At 51.0% G+C, this 22,627-nt stretch overlaps 8 protein-coding genes across 8 annotated transcripts; 6 read left to right on the forward strand and 2 right to left on the reverse strand.

The window, feature by feature from the left end:
* Nucleotides 1-7,773: 7,773 nt before the first annotated feature.
* P174DRAFT_361841 (protein phosphatase regulator GAC1) lies at nt 7,774-9,885 on the forward strand (the record flags this gene model as incomplete). The annotated part of the gene is made up of 1 exon (XM_024821815.1): nt 7,774-9,885. The coding sequence occupies one exon, from the start codon at nt 7,774-7,776 to the stop codon at nt 9,883-9,885; it is 2,112 nt and encodes a 703-aa protein (XP_024687787.1).
* Nucleotides 9,886-11,255: 1,370 nt separating this feature from the next.
* On the forward strand, nt 11,256-12,443 carry P174DRAFT_437643 (histone H4). Its single transcript, XM_024826354.1, has 2 exons — nt 11,256-11,580; nt 11,813-12,443. Exons 1-2 carry the CDS (start codon nt 11,571-11,573, stop codon nt 12,112-12,114), a joined length of 312 nt encoding a protein of 103 aa, XP_024687788.1. The 5' UTR covers nt 11,256-11,570; the 3' UTR covers nt 12,115-12,443.
* A 214-nt stretch (nt 12,444-12,657) lies between these two features.
* On the forward strand, nt 12,658-14,446 carry P174DRAFT_382950 (putative mitochondrial carrier protein; the record flags this gene model as incomplete). Its single annotated transcript, XM_024823136.1, has 2 exons — nt 12,658-12,935; nt 13,022-14,446. The coding sequence occupies exons 1-2, from the start codon at nt 12,900-12,902 to the stop codon at nt 14,444-14,446; spliced, it is 1,461 nt and encodes a 486-aa protein (XP_024687789.1). The 5' UTR covers nt 12,658-12,899.
* A 346-nt stretch (nt 14,447-14,792) lies between these two features.
* On the forward strand, nt 14,793-17,818 carry P174DRAFT_382952 (SH3 domain protein; the record flags this gene model as incomplete). Its single annotated transcript, XM_024823137.1, has 1 exon — nt 14,793-17,818. Exon 1 carries the CDS (start codon nt 15,293-15,295, stop codon nt 17,816-17,818), a length of 2,526 nt encoding a protein of 841 aa, XP_024687790.1. The 5' UTR covers nt 14,793-15,292.
* A 190-nt stretch (nt 17,819-18,008) lies between these two features.
* Nucleotides 18,009-19,560, reverse strand: P174DRAFT_41559 (annexin). The gene has a single exon (XM_024824428.1). The coding sequence runs from the start codon at nt 19,156-19,158 to the stop codon at nt 18,199-18,201; it is 960 nt and encodes a 319-aa protein (XP_024687791.1). The 5' UTR covers nt 19,159-19,560; the 3' UTR covers nt 18,009-18,198.
* Nucleotides 19,561-20,406: 846 nt separating this feature from the next.
* P174DRAFT_416892 (putative ATP-binding cassette protein C11) lies at nt 20,407-20,757 on the forward strand (the record flags this gene model as incomplete). Its single annotated transcript, XM_024824545.1, has 1 exon — nt 20,407-20,757. The coding sequence occupies one exon, from the start codon at nt 20,407-20,409 to the stop codon at nt 20,755-20,757; it is 351 nt and encodes a 116-aa protein (XP_024687792.1).
* A 67-nt stretch (nt 20,758-20,824) lies between these two features.
* Nucleotides 20,825-21,252, forward strand: P174DRAFT_416893 (uncharacterized protein; the record flags this gene model as incomplete). The annotated part of the gene is made up of 2 exons (XM_024824546.1): nt 20,825-20,997; nt 21,033-21,252. 2 exons carry the CDS (start codon nt 20,825-20,827, stop codon nt 21,250-21,252), a joined length of 393 nt encoding a protein of 130 aa, XP_024687793.1.
* Nucleotides 21,253-21,342: 90 nt separating this feature from the next.
* On the reverse strand, nt 21,343-22,398 carry P174DRAFT_437647 (EXPERA domain-containing protein). The gene has a single exon (XM_024826355.1). It carries the CDS (start codon nt 22,247-22,249, stop codon nt 21,512-21,514), a length of 738 nt encoding a protein of 245 aa, XP_024687794.1. The 5' UTR covers nt 22,250-22,398; the 3' UTR covers nt 21,343-21,511.
* Between the last annotated feature and the right edge of the window lie 229 nt (nt 22,399-22,627).

Genomic DNA, 22,627 nt, shown 5'->3' on the forward strand with positions numbered 1-22,627 from the left:
TATCTCAACATATGAAAAGGGCCGTGCGCTTGAGTTTGGGACTGCCATGGGCGTCACCGTGACCGTGATCATGGCGATGCTGAGTTGGCAGAGGACAAGGGAAGTTACGCACTGCTGCACCCCGCACTCGGTCATTGCACCTGGCGGACTTTCGTGGCGTGATATTGCAGACTCGGCTGCCTTGCATACTTTCTATGCATATCATTGTGCCATCATGCTGTTGGTGTGATTGGGACAATATCGCAACAGTCATATCGGTCCAGAGATATAAGTATAATGGGCTGGTGGTGTACCTGCCGACCAGAGGAGAGTGATACAAACCCATAGGCGAATGTATATCTGATTGTTGGCGGGTAAGAGATGAACCAGATCCAAACCTTCTCGTCCGTGGAATCTCCGAGCGGTCGTCTATTGGTGCCCGGAGTACGCAGCAGAGGGTCATCGGGAGCCTAAGCTGGCGTCGCTGGCAGAGAGAGAGGGGAAGGACAAGCCCCTCCCGGGGTTTCTGCGCGCTCGGATCTGTGCAAAACAGCGATGGCCCCCTTGCTTGTACATTGACAGCTCGTAAGGATCGTGAACTTCGAGATATGCTTTGTACTAGACGCGCCCGGTCCAGTTGAACAAAAAGCCAGAGCTGTCATATCGGAGCGTTGGGGATCCGGACTAATAGGAGAGTGATGGCGTTGAGGAAGGCCGAGGTGGAGGCGTCGCGGGGTCGAGTGAAACAAGGAGGATGAGGGAGGTAATGCAGAAACTATAGGGACAGGAGGATCATGGACGTATGTCTGATGTTTGTCAGGAGTCATGAGTCCTGTACAGCTATCTTCATGCTGCATGGATAGGTAGTAGGGGTGAAGAGAGACCTTGGGAACGAGGTCATTGGTGTCGCAGCCATTGCAATGTGGGATGAGTCGAAGCATGCGGTTTCACTGGTCAGATGCATTTCTCATCCATGCAATAATGTACATATATGGTGACCCCGATTGATCCGTAGCACATCCCAGGATAGGTCGCACGGATATCCGAATATAGCTGATAGCTGTATAGCTGCATAGCTGTCTTGAATATTTGCAAGGAATGCAGCCACTAAAAGAGATGTCTGTGCATAGTTACTGCAATATTATTCGTTGTATGCAGAATCGAAACAGACTCGGGCAAGGGAAGAAAGTATCTCGACAGTACCTTAGGGAGTTAGTTGGTTTCAGCCTGCATGCAAATTAAAATATTTTGGTGATGGTTTCGACTCACCTGCCTATAATCTGAGTCTATTCCTATCAGTACCCATAGAACGTTACTGCTCTAAAATGAGCATCGACTAACCTCGAGGGTGCTTTGGCCTCAGTCTACTGCAACCGCCGCTGGGCACTAGAGCAGCATGTAAGCTCCCCACTACTGCCTCACCCGCAGCACGGTCTGTTCTGGCCATCCATCGATGCTGCTGTAGTGGGGCCTCGCTGGTAGCCGACCAAATTGTATCCTCTGATTGCGCAGGCTTCTGTTGGTAGTGAGTAAAGGTTTGTAGGTAAGGGTATCTATGTCCTTTTTTTTTTTTTTTTTTTTTTTTAGACCGGTGTGGCTTGTGGCTTTCTCCAGGTACAGCATCTGTGCTACAGGTAGGTTTGTATACAGCATACAATTTCTCCTCTCCTCGTGTTGGCATCTAGTCGTCGCCAATGTCAGCTGGTGGGGAGCAATATCAATTCGTTCCCGCTGATGCAGATCTATGCATACATTCTCCCATGTTGCTGGGGCCTTCTTCACCATCACGAAGCTCCGCTGTCATGCTCGAGCATTGCGCGAACCAGGTAGAGGAGGCGAAGGCGCAAGCTTGGCTGTCAATAGAGACAACGATTGGAGCATACTGAAACAGAGCGTTGCTGTTTAGGAACGCCAAAAGATTTGAGATCAGACTGATTTGACGAAAAAAAGTATCTCCTCGGGATACACTGCGTACCCGTGTTTTGCAACCTTTCACTTTAGCTTGAATACCGCTGGCGCGTTAATGAACCACAAGTTTCCTAGAGCGCACAGAAATTGTCTTATCATGGTGAAGTCGTATGCAAATGGTGATCCTCTAGAACAGAATTTTTCCCCATGGGGTCACTCAATTGACGCCTGGAGAACATGCGCATCAGTCTCCAACATCTGCACTTGCTGACTCGCTCGTAGCCTCGTAGTTGCTACGAAGACAGTTGGGCGGGACTGGCCATCATGCCATGATAAAGCCCCTCCTTTGCGGTTATCAGTGCTTGCCGGTGGAGCTTCCTACCTTCCAGGCCTATCAGAGAAGCGGCACAGAATCCACCGATTTCGGAAAGCTGTCATTAAGCTATCGACATATTTTCCCCAAGGCTCCACAAAAGTGCTGACCGGGGACAAGATCGGGGTAGTCCTCCGTCGAGTGAGAGCACAGACTACAGCAACGCACCGCAGTCACTGAGTTTGAGCTTCTGGAGAAGGCGAGCTCGGTGTAAGCACGTCCACTTCGGTGCGCCGAGAGGGGAGGGCAAAAAACTCAGATAAGGTCCAAAGACAAAATCTGTGACCGGCTGCAGATTTGAGCCCTTGCACGCCGCATTTGGATAAAGCGTAGAGTAATGGAGGAGAGAATGTGAGTTGCACTGCCTTCAGAGGAACCCAGACATGCAGACTGCAGAGCAGAAGCATACCGCCTCCACCGAAGCGTTCCACCTTGGCATTGGTGCAAAGTCAAAGAGAAATCTGGAGACATGAGTTTTGCGCAGTGTCCGTGCTGTGCGAAGCGAAAGTATCCGAGCTCGGAAGACAGATCCAGAGCTTACGATGGGATGTCAACCGATTATTAGTCAGGATGAGTGGAATTCGACGAGGAGCACAGACGGCCCGAACATAGTTGTAGTGTCAAGAGGGTATCAGTCGTAGTCTAGATACCTGGGCGATGTGGAAGGAGGCCCACTGAAGAAAGTGGTGGAGTGGAGCCACAGAGGGTCAAACACAACTATCGGACGGCGTCACGCCGAGTACCCGCTCGGGCGTCCAACAACGGGTCCCCTCAAGATGGCGAACATGAATGTAGATAATGCGACTGAAGAATGTCCAAGATAACCAATCAGTGCTTCAACATGGCTGAGCCGAAACTTTCCACGATCGGGAGGTACCTCCAATGGTCTAACAGGGGTCTCATACAACCAGTGTCCATGGTCTTCTTGGGAGGGGTCAAATACTGCATCTAGACTCTTAGCTTATTCGCACGGTAAAAGGTATCCGCTATGTCTGGAGTCAAGAGTCAAGGAGTAGATCATTGTGTGATCCAGGAATGAGAACGTGCAGTTCGATGTGGGCTCCGAATTTTCTCCTTGCGCCAACAGCAGAAGCGTACAGTTACAAACATTTTTGAGTTGTACTGTGGGAACCATGGGTCTGATTGATAGCACAAAGGCCTATCAGTTCATCATTAACTTCAATCACTCACAAAGTTCAATAACGCGAGGGAGGGCAAGAGTTTTCGCCTGCAGTAGAGTAGCGGTAGGGAAGAGGTCCTTGCGGAGAGGACTGATCGCGGAAATCAGTAGCCAAGACCACCGCAGCTCAACAAAATGATCTTTTTCAAGCAAGGTAAGCTCTTCCGATTGATATAGGGTAGTACTTAGTATCAAAGGTTCTGACTAAAGCTTTGCTGTTGATAACTATATGATATTAGTCTTTGATCTGATAGGCGAAGTTGTCGGGAAAGAATGCCACTGTGGCGAATAAAACTCTGCTGCGCTAAGCAGGCAAGCAGAGCGTGTATATACTACCTTACAGATATTGTCTCCTGATAAGAAGTGGAAGAGTTGCCATTGTAAGTGAAACAAGCGCCAACGAGCAGTGCGCTGATCTCCCAACGCGAAGCATTATTAAATATAGATACAGAAATTAGATTAATATCCATGATCATTAGAGGCGCCCGAGGAGACATGTATGAAATATCAAGGACTTGCGGAGTGAGTACTCCGTACTCACCAACAAATAAGAAACTCAAAGCTCATAGACCACACCATCGCAACAGGAGATGGTTGTTCATTCCGACAAGTCGGCGATGATGTCGCTGAGTACTACATAGCAGTTGCAGTGGAAGGATCAAAATATATCCAAAAACGACCCCAAATACTTCTCGCACTTAAATATTCTATCGATTAACTAGCAAGATTATGTCATTTAGCAGACAGCAAGTTTGATCAACACATTTCGTGTTGGTATTATGCTTGTATACTTATCACTCAGATAGACCTTCCAACAAGGTAAAAGCTGTAACCAAAATCGATGGATGAGGTGATGGAGTTTCCAAGCTTCACAAGCGAACAACCCAGAACCCTGTCAATGGCCTGGCCAATAGCCAAGGAAGAGCTGCAGCCACAATGTCCGTGCAGGCTGGTGTACATGCACGAGAAACGTCCAATGAAACAACGTACCACCCCAGCTAGAAAAAGTCAAACCGCCAAGGTATTGACCTTTTAGAAAACTCCTGTCAATAAGTGGGGGGAACAAGGAAGTCTTGGAAGTTTGGACCAGGGTCTTGACGTCAGACAAAGACAATTTCCAAGGAAAATCTGGTTGGCATTTTTCCCCCTCAACGCTGGTCCAATATGTACACCTCTAGACGTCTCTTCACTACGATATTTCCATTCATTATTAATCAAAGTCATTATGTTGCCGTCATTAATATTGTTGGCATTTACGATCCTTTGAAATTAGCACTCTTTGTAGCGTACATGGTGTGGACAATAGCACAATCCTTCGTCGTGACTCGTGAGCTCTAAATGTTACGCAAAGAAGTGTACTTGTTACCATCCTGCTAGAGTCAGTCCCTGCTCGGACGCCTGGCATATCCATCCCGTACAACAAACCCCCACAGTCCGGGCAGTTCGGAAGAGATACGATGCAGTTTCGTATTGATCGAATAGAAAAACGGAAAACAGGGCTTTGTTTCAAGATCACGGGCTATCAGAATTCTCACCACAGTTCTCAATCTAGTAAATGAACAAGTCTCCCACAATTGAATTGTCCCTGGTGGGACTGAAGCTGAAGTGGGATGGGGAAATACTACTTCTGTTTGTCAAGAAGTCAAGACAGTGGTGCCACAGGTAATTGATTCTGGCCGTTGGTGATACAGATATTCGAAGTTGAACGTGCAATCCCCACTAGAACAGCTAGCTATTCACGGGGCCAAAAACATATTGAATACTGCGACCTCTCTACTTGGCGTCTCCTTTGTAGCTGATATGATCAAATCTACTCCGTATAGTAGGCCCCAGCTTGGTTATAAAGAACGGAAATCAAGGACACGACACTTACGTTCTTTCTCCCAACATTTTTGATGCAGAGAGTATCTAGACCTGCCGAGACCACTGTGGAAGGAGCTTCTGTTGTTTCTGGTTGGTGGTGGCGAACGGGAGGCTGGCGCTAATTCGGGGCTACTTGGGCTAGCGTTCTTCATTTCTTGCTCCTATGGCGAGTGGGGTGGATAACTCCGTACTAGTAGTAGATATTACTGACAGCAGAGTACATCATCTCATCATCTTCTACGTACACTGGAGTATATCTTCCAAGTACATACTCCAAAAGAGGTATCACCTATTTGGGACATCTGGGCCTGGGCCGGGGGACTCCTGAACGTGGAGTTCCAAAATTGACGTTTTTCTGGTTCAGTGCTTCTCTTATCAACCCCTCTTCTGCCAGGAATCATAAGAAAAGAAGAAAAGAAAAAGCCATATTGCAGTAATAAATTGACCCCAGATCGAGATTCTTGAGATCGAGATGCGCAGATGTGATGATGGATAGGATAGTCAATCCAGTCAGTCGCCAAAGAAGAGACGCTCGTTCCTTGATTTCTGGCATTCCAGTAGCGTAGACATACATCGACACCTACGTATGTATGCAATGGGATGTACATCTACAAGTGGGCCACAATACTCCGAACATGCAGGCTTGACGATCGCCTGTCCTCCACCTGCCCTCCACCAAAGCCACACATAGACACACCTACTTACATAACTCGGAGTATGCTCAAGAAGAAACGAGACTACCTCTGTAATCAGGTATCAAAAACGCATAGAGACGATGCATTAACAAACAGCATTACCAGTTGATTATTAATGCAGCAATTAACTTATCAGACTTTTTTCCCTTTTGATGATGTCCATGGTTTTGGTGTGATTGTCAAACCGCCGAATGTCAGAGCGACCGGGATAGGTAGGTAGCAAAAGGGAAAGTCATAGTCATACAGTCCTCTTGACACCCGGAGTCCAAGGCTCCCCGACAGATAGCCATGGCTCCACCTATCTGAACGGAACGCATTGACTGGGCCTTCTGGGGATCGTCCCACTGTCCCAGACCGTTCGATCGTTCTTTAAAGTTCGCCTGTAATTACCAATAATACACCATTTTCCCGTCATCACCTCATCTGTCGTCCTTTTCCGGGCGCTGCGGCAACTATGAATGTGCAGTAGTACCACTAGGTACATGCTTGGCCGACTTCCTCGCCTTATTCAACGGTCATGGCGGATAGAATTTTCCCCCCTTCTCTTTATCATCGTACAATAATAAAGATGAATAAAAAAATTGAAGTCAAAGCAGATCGGAAAGTAAACTAAAAGATGCAATACTACTACTCCATACTGTAGTCTCAACGCTTAGGACTTCTCCCCTTAATCAATTTTGCCTCCACTTCTATCTCTCCGTTGATTAGTTCTTTGGTTCGCAAGAGGCTCAGGTTTTAGATACCGGGTTTTCCTGAGTCCTTTTTCCTCTGGACCATAGGTGATAGCCTACATCTAACCTTAGTACACGGGGGATCTGCCCTTCTTATCAGTTGCTGTCATTCCTGTTTATTCTTTTATTATTACTGCGGCTTCCCTCTTTTCTTCCATTATCACTTATTCTTTTTTGGCCTCTCATATACTTCCCTCCCCTCCATTACCATTCTTCTCTCTACTGACCTTACTTAATTCTTGTCCTCTTCCTATCCTCACACAGCATTGGGGTGTCCGTTATCGGTTTGCGCCTCGTTCCTTTTCATGGCCCTGCAAAACTTTTAAAGTTCCTGTGATTCTCCCATCTGCTCCAGTTTGCCTTCCTACGACTTCCGGCCATCATCTTATTCACCACTTTTGCCTCTTCGCTAGATGTCGAGTCCACAAGGTATGTACATGCAGCTCGCAATTGTACAATGTCAATTGCTACACACCCTTTTCGCCAATGCTCTTTTTTTCCTTCGCTATCTTCCGAAAAGTTAAATGGCGGTGATCCTTTTCTCGAATCCCATTTTATCCTGATTCCTCTTTTGTGTTACTCGAGGATTTGTACCGTGATACCTTCGTTACCTCTCTCGTCCCAGAAAGTGACATGACTGCGCTCCAACGCTCCTTCTACTGATAATGCAAACACCCTTCCACCTCCAATCTTCCCCAATCTTCTGTCCGGTTCCTCTTTTGTCTTCACTGAGCAGATCAATTCATCTTGGCAACAATCTACCCGCTTGACACCGTCATTTGCCTCTGGTGTGAGGTTGCACACCAGATAGAGGCCCATTGCCACTGTCCTGCTTTTGTACAGTCTTGACAAAGGCGACCCTTCCCGACTAACTCTCGGTCAGATTCTATTTACAGGGGCCGTTTCTTTGAACGACTCATCATTTGATCTCTTCGTCTGTGGATCAAGGTTGCTCTCTTCACGCTGTAACTATCACAGCTTGTTTCATTCAGGCCTTTCTATCGTCAGCCTGCATCTTGTGTCTAGCCACACAAGTCCGGCCGGATGCCATACACTGCGCCGTTGAAGTCGTCGCCTTCTGCGCAGCACATTGAACACTCTCAACCCATCTCTCACTCTTGTCCCAGCTCACCACCATCGGTCGCTTCGAAAGCTGGGCGTCCGCACCTCCCACGTTCCTACTCATCTACCGCTTATGTTCGCAGGCACAGAAGGAGCCCGTCGAGCAGCAAGTCCTTTGTCTTCCCAGCTGCTGACAATCGTCCTCCTAAAACTAGCCATGTTGCCGACACTCTGGCTAGTGTCCGGCAATCCCCGCCTCCGATAAGCGATGCCATGATCCCTCCAGGGGCAGTGATATCTCCACCGGAGTCGGCTCCGAATTCAAGTGATGAAGAGTTGACGCATCAGCACCGGGATGCACTGAAGCTGGAGGAACTCGAGGCGGCCGTGAGGTCCATTGAGCAGCGACGGACGCGTTCTCCAGAGAGGGAAGCAGCAGCAGAGAAGCCGTCGTCGAGTATATCACCGCAGGAGTCTTCTCGTCCACCACTAACCAAGGAGGCTCGCAAAATCTCACACTCTCGGTCGGTAACCGAAAGCTCTATCTCTCAGAAGAACGAAGAAGCTTTGACAAGCTCACCGGAAGAGAGTGAGAGGGATGATGAGCCCCAGAGGAAGCAGCCTATGGTGCGAAAGAAGTCAGGAGAACTTGTGAGACCCGCTCTTCGCCCTCCGTCGGCGCGGCGACGGCCATCTAGCATGCCGGGTACGCCCACCTACGCGAAGGCGGTGCATTTTGACTCTCAGCTCGAACACATTCGTCACTTCTTGCAGTTGGACAAGCCACAGGCGGTCAGTGCCAACACGTCTCCTGTGGAGGACTATAACAATGAAAGTGAATTTCCCTTCGAGGTGCCTTCCTTCGAGTGGGAGATCCGACTTTCAAACTTCCCCAAGGATGTCTCCTCTAGAGCTCTTCAAAAGGTGCGACTCGAACGACTATTCCTATCCTCGAACAAGGATACATTGGTTGGCGTGGTGGCAGTTGCCAATCTGGCTTTTCAGAAGCACGTTGCCGCTCGCTTTACCTTTGACCACTGGAGGACGGTCTCTGAAGTTACTGCGGAATTCAGTGACGATGTCCGTCGGAAGCAAGCCCATGACGGCTATGACCGGTTTACCTTCAGCATCAAGCTCACTGACCATGCAAACTTGGAGCAGAAAACCATGTTTGTCTGCATCCGCTATAGCGTGGCTGGGCACGAATTCTGGGACAACAACAATTTCATGAATTACCAAGTCAACTTCGTTCGGATCCCCCGGCCACGACCAGAGCCGCGGAGCCCGTCCGCTGCAAGCTCGCGCCCAGCTCTTCCTCGCAGCAAGAGCTTTACCGGTGTCAACAGCCGTCCTTCTTCAATGCCTTCCTCGCTCGATGATTTTGATGAGGATATGAACGATTATTTATCCTTTGGTCGTCCCAGGAAAACATTCAAAGAGGAATCTTCACCTGAGAATCTGTTGAAGGAGGTTCACAGAATGTCTGCTTCCCGCGAGAAGCAAGCACGACAAGCGTTCGGCAATCGCTATGATTTTGGGGCCTCTTTGTCCGCCGTCATGCGGACCAAGCCCGCCCATGATCGCACGACTCTGACCGCTCGAGCAAAGTCTGACCCTGTGAACGGAGGCCCTGTCCCGACGGAAGGTCTACATGTCAAGAAGGTGTTCCCAATTAGCGAGATCAGCTCCCAACTAGCACACTCGGAACACGTCAAGCCCTCGTCCCTCTTGTCCAGCAAACCCCACCATGATTCATCTGTGTACAAAGAACTTGTCGACAAGTTCTGTTTCTATGGATCCTCGAAGGGCTCCAATGGCACCAGCAACTCGCCTAGTAACGGGGATTTGCATCCCGATTCTTCGAGCATATCCAGCACCTCCTCCGCACAATCCTTGTCACCTCCTCTCTCACCACGTTCGACTGAGGTCTTGGGCATCGACTATGGGAACAGCCGCTCGTCGTCTGCGAGCCCAGTCAGCTCAAGCCCCCGTGCAGCTTCATCATCACCAACCCGTTTCGACTATGCTCATCACCCTCACATGCAGAGCAACTTCTTGAAAGACAGCCCGACCCCGGCAGTCATCAGAGGGTGAGTTTGCTCTTCCATGACTACCGATAAACAAGTTGGGTCCATCTTCACCGTCGTCGTACCTCTTCTCACGCTATGGTTGAAGGTCGCACAGTACTTTGATACCCACTCGTGAGACGATCTATTCGAGGGATACATTCATCGACCCTCCCTCAACCCATCATTTTTCTACTCGATCAGTTGTTTGCTGAATTAGCAGGGGACCTATTGTCGCCGTTGCGTATAACAGCTATGGCTTGTTAACCTGGTTTTAATACTCTTTTTTCCCTTTCCTTTACTCTGGTGTTCAAGTCAAGTATTGAGGTCTTTCCCTTTGCGATGTACCATAAACCGCGGGGAAGTGCCTTGTACTTGCTTATTTTCCTCTTTTCCACGAAGCAATGATTACGGTGGATAGCAAGTTTATGTTCATGCATGATTGTGCTCAGTGTGGTCTTTTTGATATCAGTCTTGATTTGTTTGATGAGTACGATGATACGAATTTTCTTCTCTGCGTTTGTTCCTGCATAGTAGTCTGGTAGTCTGCTTAACAGCATTCTATGAGATGAAGCATTTGCAATCAGGAAAAGTTTCCACACAGTTTACGCTGTTGTTATTGAACATTGCTCGACTTTAGTTGAGTTTCTGCATGGAGTTTGGGGTCTTGTGCTTCATTTTGCCGTCTTTGCTACGGTTCCCTGGGCGGGTAACAATGCCTTTCTTGTATTGTCTGCCACATGTAGGTAGTTCTGGTATGATATGTGGAGGCAACGACAATTCTCAATACATTAAACACACGGTTATTACTTCTGTTTCAATATTTTCCCCGCCTTTAGTCTGTTGTCTTGTAGTCGACGCAAAACCGAGCGTGTCTAGCTGCTGATGGGATGGACCATTACGTAACTTGCGCTGAAGATGTCCCTCTGTCGATAGTCCGTTGACTCTCTTCAAGGTCGCTGTCTGATATATTTTGGTATTCTTAGATAATGTATTTCTAGTGAGGGGTATGAGAGAAGGATTGCCCGACATGATTAGGAGCGGCTGCAGGTTTAGATGTGGGGTGTCGGAAGGTAGAACCCCAGCTAGGTCTCGATCCTTGAGTTGATTGTCGGGTCTAAGTCTCGATCGGACTATCGAGGAGTGATCGTAAGAGATAGCTTGATCAGGCAACAGACAGAATCCATAATTAGCATTGACTAGGCATATCTATACTTTTCTGGCGTACAACTTGCCTTGGAGATAGATGCCTTGCTAGAAACTTGACGTTTGTGATAAGGCATGCCGCCAAGATATCACGTGATCCTACCCGCCTGATGCGCCCACGTTGCTGGTTCACAGCGGCAAAACTGCGCCAGAAACCAACGGCAGAAACATGGGCTTGAAAGCAGCCGTTCATAACGCCCTTTTTCCCATCCGCCACCCGCCAATCATCTCGTCTCATTGCTTTTTGACCCTTCCAGATCAACCCCTGGGCTTAGTCATTCACCGAAACAGCGAAAAATCACGCTGTCGCTTGCTGACCGCCCCGAAGACCTATTTAAGAATACGCCTCCTTCGCCCCTGCTTCTTGACTTGCTCTCTTTTTCTTCCCTTTTACTACTACTCAATCCAGCCAGCGACGCGCCACATCTGCCATCAGCTCCGCGGGTCGTTTTCATCAACTTTTCATCTATTTTCTTATCATCTTATCTTTGAATTTTTTATTACAATATGACTGGACGTAAGTATTATTCTTGATATGGTTTTTTTCCCTCTGTTGTGCTTATCATTGTTGGTTGTTGATGGCTTCCGGTCGAGATGGGTAATGATGATACACGGCTGGATGCACGTGACATCTTGTCACTGCCTCAGGCCAACGCGTTCATCCTATATCTATCTCACGTGGAATTGACAGCCATTCGCTATCTCTATCTTTTATCAAGACCACAGTGACTAACAATTATGTCCTACAGGCGGCAAAGGAGGCAAGGGTCTCGGCAAGGGTGGCGCCAAGCGTCACCGTAAGATCTTGCGTGACAACATCCAGGGTATTACCAAGCCCGCTATCCGACGTCTCGCCCGTCGTGGTGGTGTCAAGCGTATCTCCGCCATGATCTACGAGGAGACCCGTGGTGTCCTCAAGTCCTTCCTCGAGTCGGTCATCCGTGATGCCGTCACCTACACCGAACACGCCAAGCGCAAGACCGTCACCTCGCTCGATGTAGTCTACGCCCTCAAGCGCCAGGGCCGTACCCTCTACGGTTTCGGTGGCTAAACGTTTACGCTTTGCTATTCGTCATCACATCGAGTCCCGAGTCCCTGCTCCGATTCACTTGGCTTTCTCCGACCGCTGCTGTGTCTGGTCGAGTGCTTGGTAACGGTTGATTGGGGGAAAGCCCGGAGACTTGTATATTGACTTCCATGCGTTTATGCTGTAATGCTTTTCTGGATCTTTTGAGGTTTATCTATGGGGTTTCAATGGGGTTTGGAATGGGCTAGTTTGATCTTGACAATCTTCTGCTGGTTTTATCATATGGGCTTGGAGGATTGGGCTGGTTTGGATCTTTTTCTAACTGCAGTGAATTGTGGATTCCTCGCTTCTTGGGGCTAGTGAATACAATCAATTTCACTGGGGATGAATAATTGTCCTGATTCTGTAAGTTGTAGTGTATTCATACCATCGACAGAATTCCAGACAGATCACATGGTGTAGTCTGCGACCGTTGTATCGTGCACGGACCAACACATGCGCATGACGTTATCCTCCCTGCCCTCCCTCCGCATGGCTGTTGGACCTCGGTCTTTCGCTAAAGTAATCAGAATATGACGACTCCGACTTGGTGTGGCTGTCATAAATCGGAGAGGTCCGTCTCCTGCTTTGTTTATGGACACTGCAGGACCTGACGTTATCAATCGGACTTACCTACAGTACATATCCAAGAGACCATAAGGCTATCACATGGGGTCGATATTCCTGACGAGCTATCAATTGACTTGCCACCGATTCTGTTCATCTCATCATTGATTTATAGCCTCTGTGTTTTTCAACTGCTAAAAAAGATGTCAGAGTATAAAGTCGCCTACGAGTCTGAGCTGGTACGTCTGTCGTCGTTGACCTACGAGACCCGGGGTTCGGCTCTTTGAATTATAGTGAGGATTACTGATTGGGTGGCACTGGGTAGGACTCGTATCAACTGTACTATAGATATCATAATCCGCCACCGGAAAAGGACTGGAAGAGAGCTGCGTTACGTGGTCCTGCTTTGCCTGCCGTGGGGAATGCAGCCGCGGGAGCTGTGGGAGCGGCTATATCGAATGTTGTCACGTACCCGCTCAGTCTGATTGTGACTCGACTACAGACGCAGGCTCAACGAAGGACGAAGAAAAAGATCAAGACGGAATCCGAAGACGGGGAAGAGGAGGAGGAAGAGGAGGAGGAAGAGGAGTACACCGATGTGCTTGACGCAGCACGCAAGATCTACGCCAAAGAGGGCCTGGGGAGTTTCTACACGGGTCTCGCGCAGGACACAGCCAAGACAGTTGCGGACTCGTTTCTGTTTTTCCTTGCGTATGGCTTTTTCAGGCAGCGGAGGATCAGGGCTCGGTATGGTGATGGGCGGCGGGCGAAGCATGTTGTTCTTCCGATTCTGGATGAGTTGGCGATCGGTGTGCTGGCCGGCGCGTTTGCGAAGCTCTTTACCACGCCGCTCGCTAATATCGTGGCGAGGAAGCAGGCGGCGTCTGGCAAAGAGGCACTTTCGACGAAGGATATAGCTGCGCGGATCAAGTTTGAGAAGGGGCTGAGGGGATTTTGGTCCGGGTATTCCGCGTCGCTCATTCTCACGCTGAATCCGTCCATCACTTTCTTCCTGAATGAGGTCTTGAAGTATGCACTTTTGTCGCGGAATAAGCGGGGGAGACCGTCGCCCGCGACGACGTTCCTTTTAGCTGCCATCAGCAAGTCCGCTGCATCGTCGATTACATACCCGTTTTCCATGGCCAAGACAAGAGCGCAGGTCGATACCTCCGGAATTAGGGAGAAACCGAGCAGTAAGAGTGTCTCTGAGGACGGGATTCCGTTCGCACCTCAGATCATTTCCGACGTGCTGGCCATTGCACGAAACGAGGGTGTTTCCGCGCTGTATGCGGGCCTCCCCGGTGAAGTTCTCAAGGGTTTCTTCTCGCATGGTTTCACCATGCTAGCAAAGGATGCGGTCTATTCGCTTATCGTGCAGAGCTACTATCTTCTTCTTATAATCTTGAGGAGATATCCTACGTCCGAAGAACTGCTCCAACGCGCGCGCGAACAGGCCGAGGAATTCGCTGAAGCCGCCCGAGAGGGCGCGCGAGATCTGGCAGAGAAAGCTAAAGAAGGTGCCGAGGAGATGCTTGAGCATCATCCGGGTCATGTCTCTGTGGATACAGCTTCGAATGCTGGATCTTCCGGTGTGGATGCCTCAACTGGATACCGCGTTGGCTCCGATGGGCCATGGTCTGATACCAACCCGACCGCAGAGTTGGTGAGAGATTACGTGGAGGATGAGACGACAGAATGGAAGGGTATGTACCGTTGGTTCTGGGAGAAAGCAAAGCAAGAACAAGAGTGAGCTTGTTGGCTTGTTTGTCTATTTCCTTACAATTACGGTGTACTAGAATGGTGTCGGATGTTTACTCAGGGATGATGAGCGTAGCATTATCTGAATACATGGCATAAGTAATTTCAACTTAGCATACAAATTTACTGACTTTGAGAGCAAGACATGAATCCTTCGTATGAGTTCTAAGAATAGCGTACACTATCCAAGATCTCTCATCCTTCAGTGGGGCCTTGACTCGCCGAGATCCACGGGACGCACCATCGCATCCAGCCCGACTGTTTACTTTCCCCTCATCAATAATATCTATCGATCCGCTACCGATCTCTCCATATATCGCAGAACCAGATCCAGGGTGCTCTCCTCCCTCATCTCTCATGTCAAACGATTCTCGAGGGGTCCTGGATTGCAGGACCTCGAGAAAGAACTGACTTGCTCGGTATGTGCTCCGCATAATCATGCTGCTTCTTGCGTCATTTGCTTGGATCTTATCGACGGGTTTGATATCCACGAGGACCACAACGTCAACCCCCTTCCTTCGATCGTCGGCCTCGTGTTGGCGGTGGACAATCAGATAATATTTGGCAGCTCAATATTGGCGATCTCACTATTACTTACGTGACTTCTCACTGACTGGTCCTGGACGACTCACCATAGATCTGTACAGAACTGCTCTACCAACCTCTCACCCTCCTTAACTGTCTACACACCTTCTGCGGTTCCTGCTTGAAAGAATGGTTTGCTGCCCAGGCATCCCGTCGTCGGCCATCTTCATCCACCTCGCAATTCACCTGCCCAGCATGTCGGGCAGTAGTGCGCGATACACGACCCAATGCCACCGTTACTACGCTGTTGGACATGGTTCTAGCGGCCAATCCTGAGCGCGTCAAGTCGGCTGAGGAAAAGGAGGAGATAGCTCAGAAATACAAGCATGGCGAGTCGGTGTTTCCTGTGCTTTCGTCTCCGGGGCGGGATGGTACCGTGTCAGACAGCGAAGATCGACGGCTGCTGGAGGAGGTTCGTGAATTGAGTTTGCGAGAGAGCAGGACGGGGACAGGACAATCTTCAAGAAGCAGACAAGCCGAGAGCGTTGATGCTGATGGACGGCGAGCGGATGGTCGCTCAAGACGCCGGCGTGAGGAGGAGCGTGTACTGCGCCGACAGCCTGCGGCCCGTACGGAGGATAACTCGGAGAGAACGAGACGGATCGAACATCAGTCCAGTTTGCGGTCGCTGCTGAGCTTGTCCGATACCGAAACGATGGAAGAGGAGATCCTGCGACAGATCATCGAAGACGGACTGCTGAATGGTATCGACCTGGACAATCTTGGGCCGGCGCAGGAAGAGGAGTTGACCGAGCGCATCGCCGATGCTTATCGCCGAAGACACATGCGACGGTCGCGCTCACGGCAGAGACAAGAGGCGGACGAGGCCTCACAGATATCGCCGCGACCGCGTGCGAGGTCACAATCCGTGCAAAGGCCACCGACAGCGTCCGCTCCACAGACATCCTCGAGGAATCCACCAGTGTCAAGGCCGTATCTGCTGGAGCCACTTGTCTCGCGCTCGGATGGTTCTAATCATCAGCGGCGTCTTTCGGATCAGGGGACTCGGAGGAGGAGGACGTCGCCGGCTCCTGTCAATGCGGCGTCCACGTCGGAAGACACGTTGCGACCTGCTGCGAGGTCGTCCAGTGATATAGCTTCGGATCGTCCTCGTCCTTCTCAGTCCTCCCGAGCTCGCGCAGCCGAATTGTCGACTGCTCCGAGGCCACGACGAGCAACAGCGTCGGAGCAGAATGTCCCGAACATATTCACCCCAGAAGCCAGGAACCGCGATCATCGGCAACTTGTCTCGGGCAGACCACTCAATATCTCTCCTGCGTCGGTAGCTTCACCGAGCACACCGAATAATTCTTTTTCTGCGCGCTTAGAACAGACCACAGCCGGTTCATCTCTCTGTAGTTCTCTAGCACCGGCCGTAAGCAGCCCTGCCAACCAACGCTCTCGACCTTCCTCTTCTCGATCCCACGCCTCTCAACGTCCTTCAGCAACCTTCACCGAACCTTCCATCTCTTGCGATCGCTGTGGCAAGCAGAATATCCAATACGAGCTTCACAAAAAATGTCTACAATGCAAAGGTGGAAACTTCCATTTATGCTTGCGGTGCTATCGTCTCGGCCGCGGCTGTTTGCAATGGGCGGGTTTTGGTCCGTCTGCAGAAGCGAATTTCGACAGAATGCTTGCCTCCTCGACCGGTCGGGCTATACCACCGCGCGAGATAGCGCATGTCTTGCAATTTTCCAGATATTCACGACCGTCTGAAAATGTCCATCGCACAAGTGGCGGAACAGAGATGACTAGCGACGATCCAGCCCAGAGGTTGCAAACAGGACTCTTCTGTGACATCTGCCACGCTGTGGCAAACAAATGCTACTGGAAATGCAACGAATGCAACCAGGGGGACTGGGGCTTCTGCAATAAATGTGTTAACCAAGGACGATGCTGCACACACGCGCTTCTACCTGTCTGTCGACTTGCGCCTGGGGATCGCTCGAGCGTACCAGTACCTACCGGTAGTGACTCGACTGATGGACCTAACAATCCGTCGACTCCTTCTACCTCCGCCGATAACGAAAACGAGGCATACAGGATCCTCTCTTTCTCAACCAAGTGTGACATCTGTACATACCCCATCCCAGCGTCAGCCACCAGATTTCACTGTCTCGAATGCAATGAGGGGGATTACGACGTCTGCGCAAACTGCTACCTCAAACTCGTCGCCACAGGCAAAATCAGCAAAGAAAACGGTCACAATGGCTGGCGCCGTTGTGTCAGAGGCCACCGCATGGTTGTTGTCGGTTTCGAAGACCACAACGAAGGCCAGAGAAGGGTCGTCGTGCGCGATCTCGTCGGCGGCCGTGCCCTGAAAGACGAACACACAGCCGCCGTCCCATCCCCTGAAGTCGGAACCGGCGACTGGAGCTGGAAGGAAGGGTCTGAGCGACGAAAGAAAGCCTCTCGCGTGCGAACTTCCTGGACAACAACCAACAATGACCGCAGCAACTCATTCCCAATCAGTGCCACTGGTGGTAGCGGCTCTGGCTCGGGCTCACGCCCCAACTCCGAAACAGCCACGCCTACCAATTCAGATTCACCACCGTTCCTGCGCCGCTTCCCGCCCGACGGTGGAATCGGCCTCATCGTCCATGCCCTCTGGTCGTGGTATCCCGAGGACGATGTCCAGGATGAACTGATGTTTCCGCGCGGGGCGGAGATTACGGAGGTTGAGAATATCAACGACGATTGGTTTTGGGGCTGCTATGCTGGTCAGACGGGGCTGTTTCCCGGATCGCATGTTACTGTCGTTGGGGAGATCGTTTAGTTTTGTATGTTTTGTCATGGATATGGCGTGTATGATCTGCTTACTCAAGTATTGCATGGGAGACGACTTATGATTGATGTGTGATGTGTGATGTGAACATAATGCGACGAAAACATGAAATTTATGCGAGCTTTTGCATTTCATCGAGTTGTATTTCATGGTCTTCTCTAGCTAGGACTATCCCTATTTGAGCAAGGGTCCGGTTGCTCAATCATATCATATCTCAGCCATGGCGGGCCTGTAACCGCCAGAAGACATCACGCCGGAAAACGTATCATCGTGGTATCACAAGAAAGTAGCAAACCAGCATGGCAACAAAACCAAGAAGCCACCCATTAATAAACGTCAAAGTAAACCAACAGGGGAAAGAATTAAAGGAATCACACAAGTAACGCAACCATCAATTTCTGATAATCCCCGCTAGTTTCTCCGCGGACTCTGGCGACGAGATCTTTCTTGTACCGATGGTGGTACGCGCGCTTGACTTGATCCAGATGCTGTCTGTTCCAATGCACGCGCACGACCCGCACCACCAGCTTCTCATCCTTGGTTCCCACACCCCTCATGCAGTCCTCGAGCAGGTCCGCGTCCCGCATGGCCGGGTCCAGCGCGGTGCGGAGCATATGCAGCAGCGCGTCTTTCATATGCCCGGAGAATTCCTTCTCGATGTGGCTCTCTAGCGACGAATTGTACCGAGCGCTGAAAGCCTGGCTGATGGCGCGGAGCTCGGGGTCTGAGGCGCGGGCGAAAATGCCGCAGACTTCGTCGACGTTGTTGACGACGCGGCCGCTGGTTGCGGCGTGGATGGCACGGGCTTCCTGCTCGATGAGCTGGGGGTTGATCGGGTAGGAGGGTTCGTGGCGGTCTGCGCGGAGGACGAGGGAGAAGAGGGTGCGGGTTTTGAAGGAGAGGTCGGCCTCGACGTCCTTTTGGAGGGAGCGGTGGAAGGTGTGCTCGTAGGCGGCCTTGATGGCGTTGAGGTCGGCGTTTGAGCGGCCCAGGACGACGTCGTTCAGGAGCCATTCCTTCGTGCCGAGGCCTTGGACTGCTTCGCGGGCGGACTGCACGTCGTGCAGGAGCGGTCCGTCGATGATGGCGAGCAGGGCTTGTTGGAAGTAGCTGCTGGTTTCAGATTTGACGTCCTTGTAGAGGTTACGGTGGAGATGGTTGGTGTAGGTGGACCGGACGGCGGCCATTTGCAGAGGGTCTAGTTTGGAGAGCACTTGGATGAGCATCTTCTCGTCGGTTCCGAACCCTTTCATTGCTTTGCGGAGGAGGTCTGCTTCGCGGCGGAAGTCGCCCGGTGCCATTTGTCCAGAAATGTAACCCAGAGAAGGCATGGCGGGTGGGCCTTGGAACTGTTGCGGTGGTGGTGCGGGATAGCTGCTCCCTCCTACCGGCGGAGCGCCATAGGGTCCGGGTTGGTGATAACCGCCCGCAGGCGGAGGGTATCCAGGACCGCCTTGTGGAGGGTACGGAGGTTGCGAAGGAGCGCCATATGGAGGCTGAGGCGGCGGCGAATGGGGATATCCTGGTCCGGGAGCCGGAGGGTATCCGCCTGGCGACGGGGCAGGCGGAGGGGGTCGATTATACTGGCCCTGGGGAGGGGGCGGACCGCCGTAACCCGGTTGTTGGGGGTAGGGCGATTGTGAAAAGCCTTGAGGAGCTCCGTACGGAGGGTAAGGAGGTTCTGCAGAGAAGTCAGTCACATCTATAATAGGCAGCAGAATTCTGGTAGGGGATGCGGGGGCATACGATTTGGTGGGGGGTATTGGTTGTATGACATAGTCGGATTTCTTTCGGTTTATGGACTATATGTCAAGAATTCTGAAGATTTGACAAAGGGAAGGAAGTAATCGAAAGTAAAGAGAATGAGGGACAAATGGTCAACTTATATGATGAAATTAGTTCCTCTCTACGGAGTACATCTTCGTCATATGTCGGCTGTGCTCTTGGAATTTGCCTGAGAACCATGGCACCAAGGCATGTAATGTGGCGCAAGCAAGGCTGAGCCGCTTAGTCAGGTGGGCCGTTGCACGAACGGGCCACATAAGGCTGAATCTGTACAGCCTAAGTACGTAGATTTCCTTGGCTGTTCTATCACCTCCGTAGAGGAGCAATTGATATTTAATCACATGACCACAGTCAATCTGTTTGGTCGATACTCGATACTCAGCAACCCCTTGATACATCAGCCGCGGATGGAAGTGTACCTTCCAGGCTCCAGCCACTGACCACGGCCAATCCGCTCTGCACCGGAGGGATCATACAGTCCGCTTTGTATTGTCAACAGAACATATCTTCGAAGATGTTCGTTTTAGCAGGCACACTGGGTAGAAACCAAAGTCCACCAGCAAGAAAACGAGGGAGGAGATGAGAGGATGCGCCAGCAAGAAGGCGTTACCACTAGCCGTTAGCTAGAGCCAGATGATAACCCGTGATTTTACTGCCTCAGTCATAATATAGCCTCTGAGGCTTCCAATATATATATGTTAAATGGGAACGGGAAATTGCATGCAGGCTTGCATCCTGAGGTGCTATTCCAGGACACCGGCCCCGGGGAATTGACCAACAGGTTCAGCCAAGATATGGAACTCATGGACATGATGCTTCCACTCGTGGCGATCAACACCGCCGACTCGGTCGGGTCCAGCCTAGTGAAGCTGGGTATTCTGTGCGCGGTCAGCCGCTATGCAGCGGTGACGGCGCCCTTCTTCATCCTGGCGCTGTGGGTCCTCCAGCGGTTCTACCTGAATACCTCTCGGCAGGTCCGACTGCGTGACATTGAACCGAAGGCGCCGCTGTACTCTCACCTGCTGGAGACGATCGACGGACTCCCGATCATCCGGGCCTTCCAGTGGACGACGGATTTCGAGACAAAGAATGATCGGCTGAGGACCCGGTCCCAGATCCCCATTTACACGCTCTACTGCGTCTAGCAATGGCTGCAATCTAGACCCCCACAGCACCGCCTCAGACGCCGAGCTTATCCGTATCCTGCAAGCAATGTCCCTCTGGGAGCGGATCCACGCGCTGGGCGGCCGAGGCGCCGAACTCAGGGACACAGACTGGTCCACGGGTGAGCAGCAGTTACTCTGTCTGGGGCGGGCGCTGCTCTGCAGAAGGCGGATCCTCCTGCTGGATGAGGCGACGAGCAGGCTTGGTTCCCATCTCTTGCGGTAGCGTATTGTCTTGACCACTGACGGGTCATCAGTATGGACGCAGCCACAGCAACGTCAATGCAGCATGACCTAGAGGTGGCATGTCAGGGATGCACGGTGCTTGCCGTCATGCATCAACTCCAGCATGTCGGACGGTATGATCTGGTGGCGCTGGTGGATGCAGGCAGAATCGTAGAGTTGGACTCGCCGACGACGTTGCTTGCGCAAGACTCGGAATTCTCGAGATTGTACCATGCTCAGTTACGCCTCTAGCGGGCTCTTTGCAGATCACCAGTTCCGACTTGGACAGAGCGAAGTACATAGAGCCTGCCATAGATAGATCGTATCGATGTAAAATCAACGCCGAATGTCATTAAGATCTAGGGGGAGGGTCCCCAATGCGACCCTAAACCATGGATGGGGACTATATCTGGATATATGCACCAAAAGTATCAAAAATATGTCCTTCGTCTCACTGCTACTCATGTACTCCGTATTCCTTGCATTTGTCCAAGATTATAAAAGCAGACATTCACCTGGTCTTCCGACCCTCATCAGCCTTCTCTGCCTTCACAAAAGCTGCTCGCAGCTCTTTCGCAGCCTCCCAGAGCACCCAGAGCGGAATCCACACCCACAAGGTGTTAAAGAAGAAGAGGTAAAACCAGAGATACACAGGGTTACTGGTGTCCAGCTGAGAACTCCCAGTCAGCCATTCCGGCGCAAAGGTCATAAACCCCCCATACAGCTCAGCCGTCGCCAGCGCAGGCGCAACCAGCCACAATCTCGCCTTCGCAGCGCCCTTTGCCGACGCCGTCGACCGGCTGCTCGATGCTTTCCACAGCAAGTAGCACACGTACACCGCAGCCGGGCCGCCGAGGAATACAGTTAACAGCTCAATAGAGATGGTAGGAGCGTCAGCGACGGCCCAGCGACGGTCTGCTTTTGCATATTCCTGCCATAGCCGAGCGCTGGGGCCCGTTCCGTAGGCTGCGCCGTATACGCGGTCCTTGTGGCCTAGGAAGTATGGCTCTTTGCTGACTCCGGCGGGGAGCGTGGCGTAGCTGTAGAAGCATTCGTATAGGAAGGATCCTTCGATGAAGATGTGGGTCAGGGCATCGTAGGCGTGCCAGTAGAAGAGTATCCGGTTGCGCGTTTGAGAAGATGGTATCAGTGCTCTGCCGAGCAGGTAGGCGATAGGCATGAACGATAGAGTGAAGCCGATGCAGAGTAACGTCGGGACGTCGAGGGTGAAGGGAATGGTGGAAGACATGGCTCTCGTCCACTGTACGTCTGTTTGAGCTAGAGTAGGTTGCAGAACGGAATATGCACGCTGTGGATTAACGGGACGGTTTTCAAGTAATAGAGCTTTTCCTCTAATATATCACATTGAGATTGTCCTGTCTGTGGATTGAAGAGTGACTACGGTGTAGAGAGAACAATTCAACAAACCCCTGATTTTGAAACACTAGTCGCGACTACGTAGTGTATGCCTTAGGCATACATACTACGGAAATAATCTCCACTTCCTTTGTTGATCTTGAGCTATTTTCACCATCGTGTATTTCGTCTGTGCTAAGCGATGGCATGACAATTGTTCCCTTCTGAATCGTCCGCCTCGACTGGGGCTTCAGTCCTGTCTTTAAAGGCT

The sequence above is a fragment of the Aspergillus novofumigatus genome, assembly GCF_002847465.1.
Source record: "Aspergillus novofumigatus IBT 16806 chromosome Unknown P174scaffold_1, whole genome shotgun sequence".
NCBI lineage: Eukaryota > Fungi > Ascomycota > Eurotiomycetes > Eurotiales > Aspergillaceae > Aspergillus > Aspergillus novofumigatus.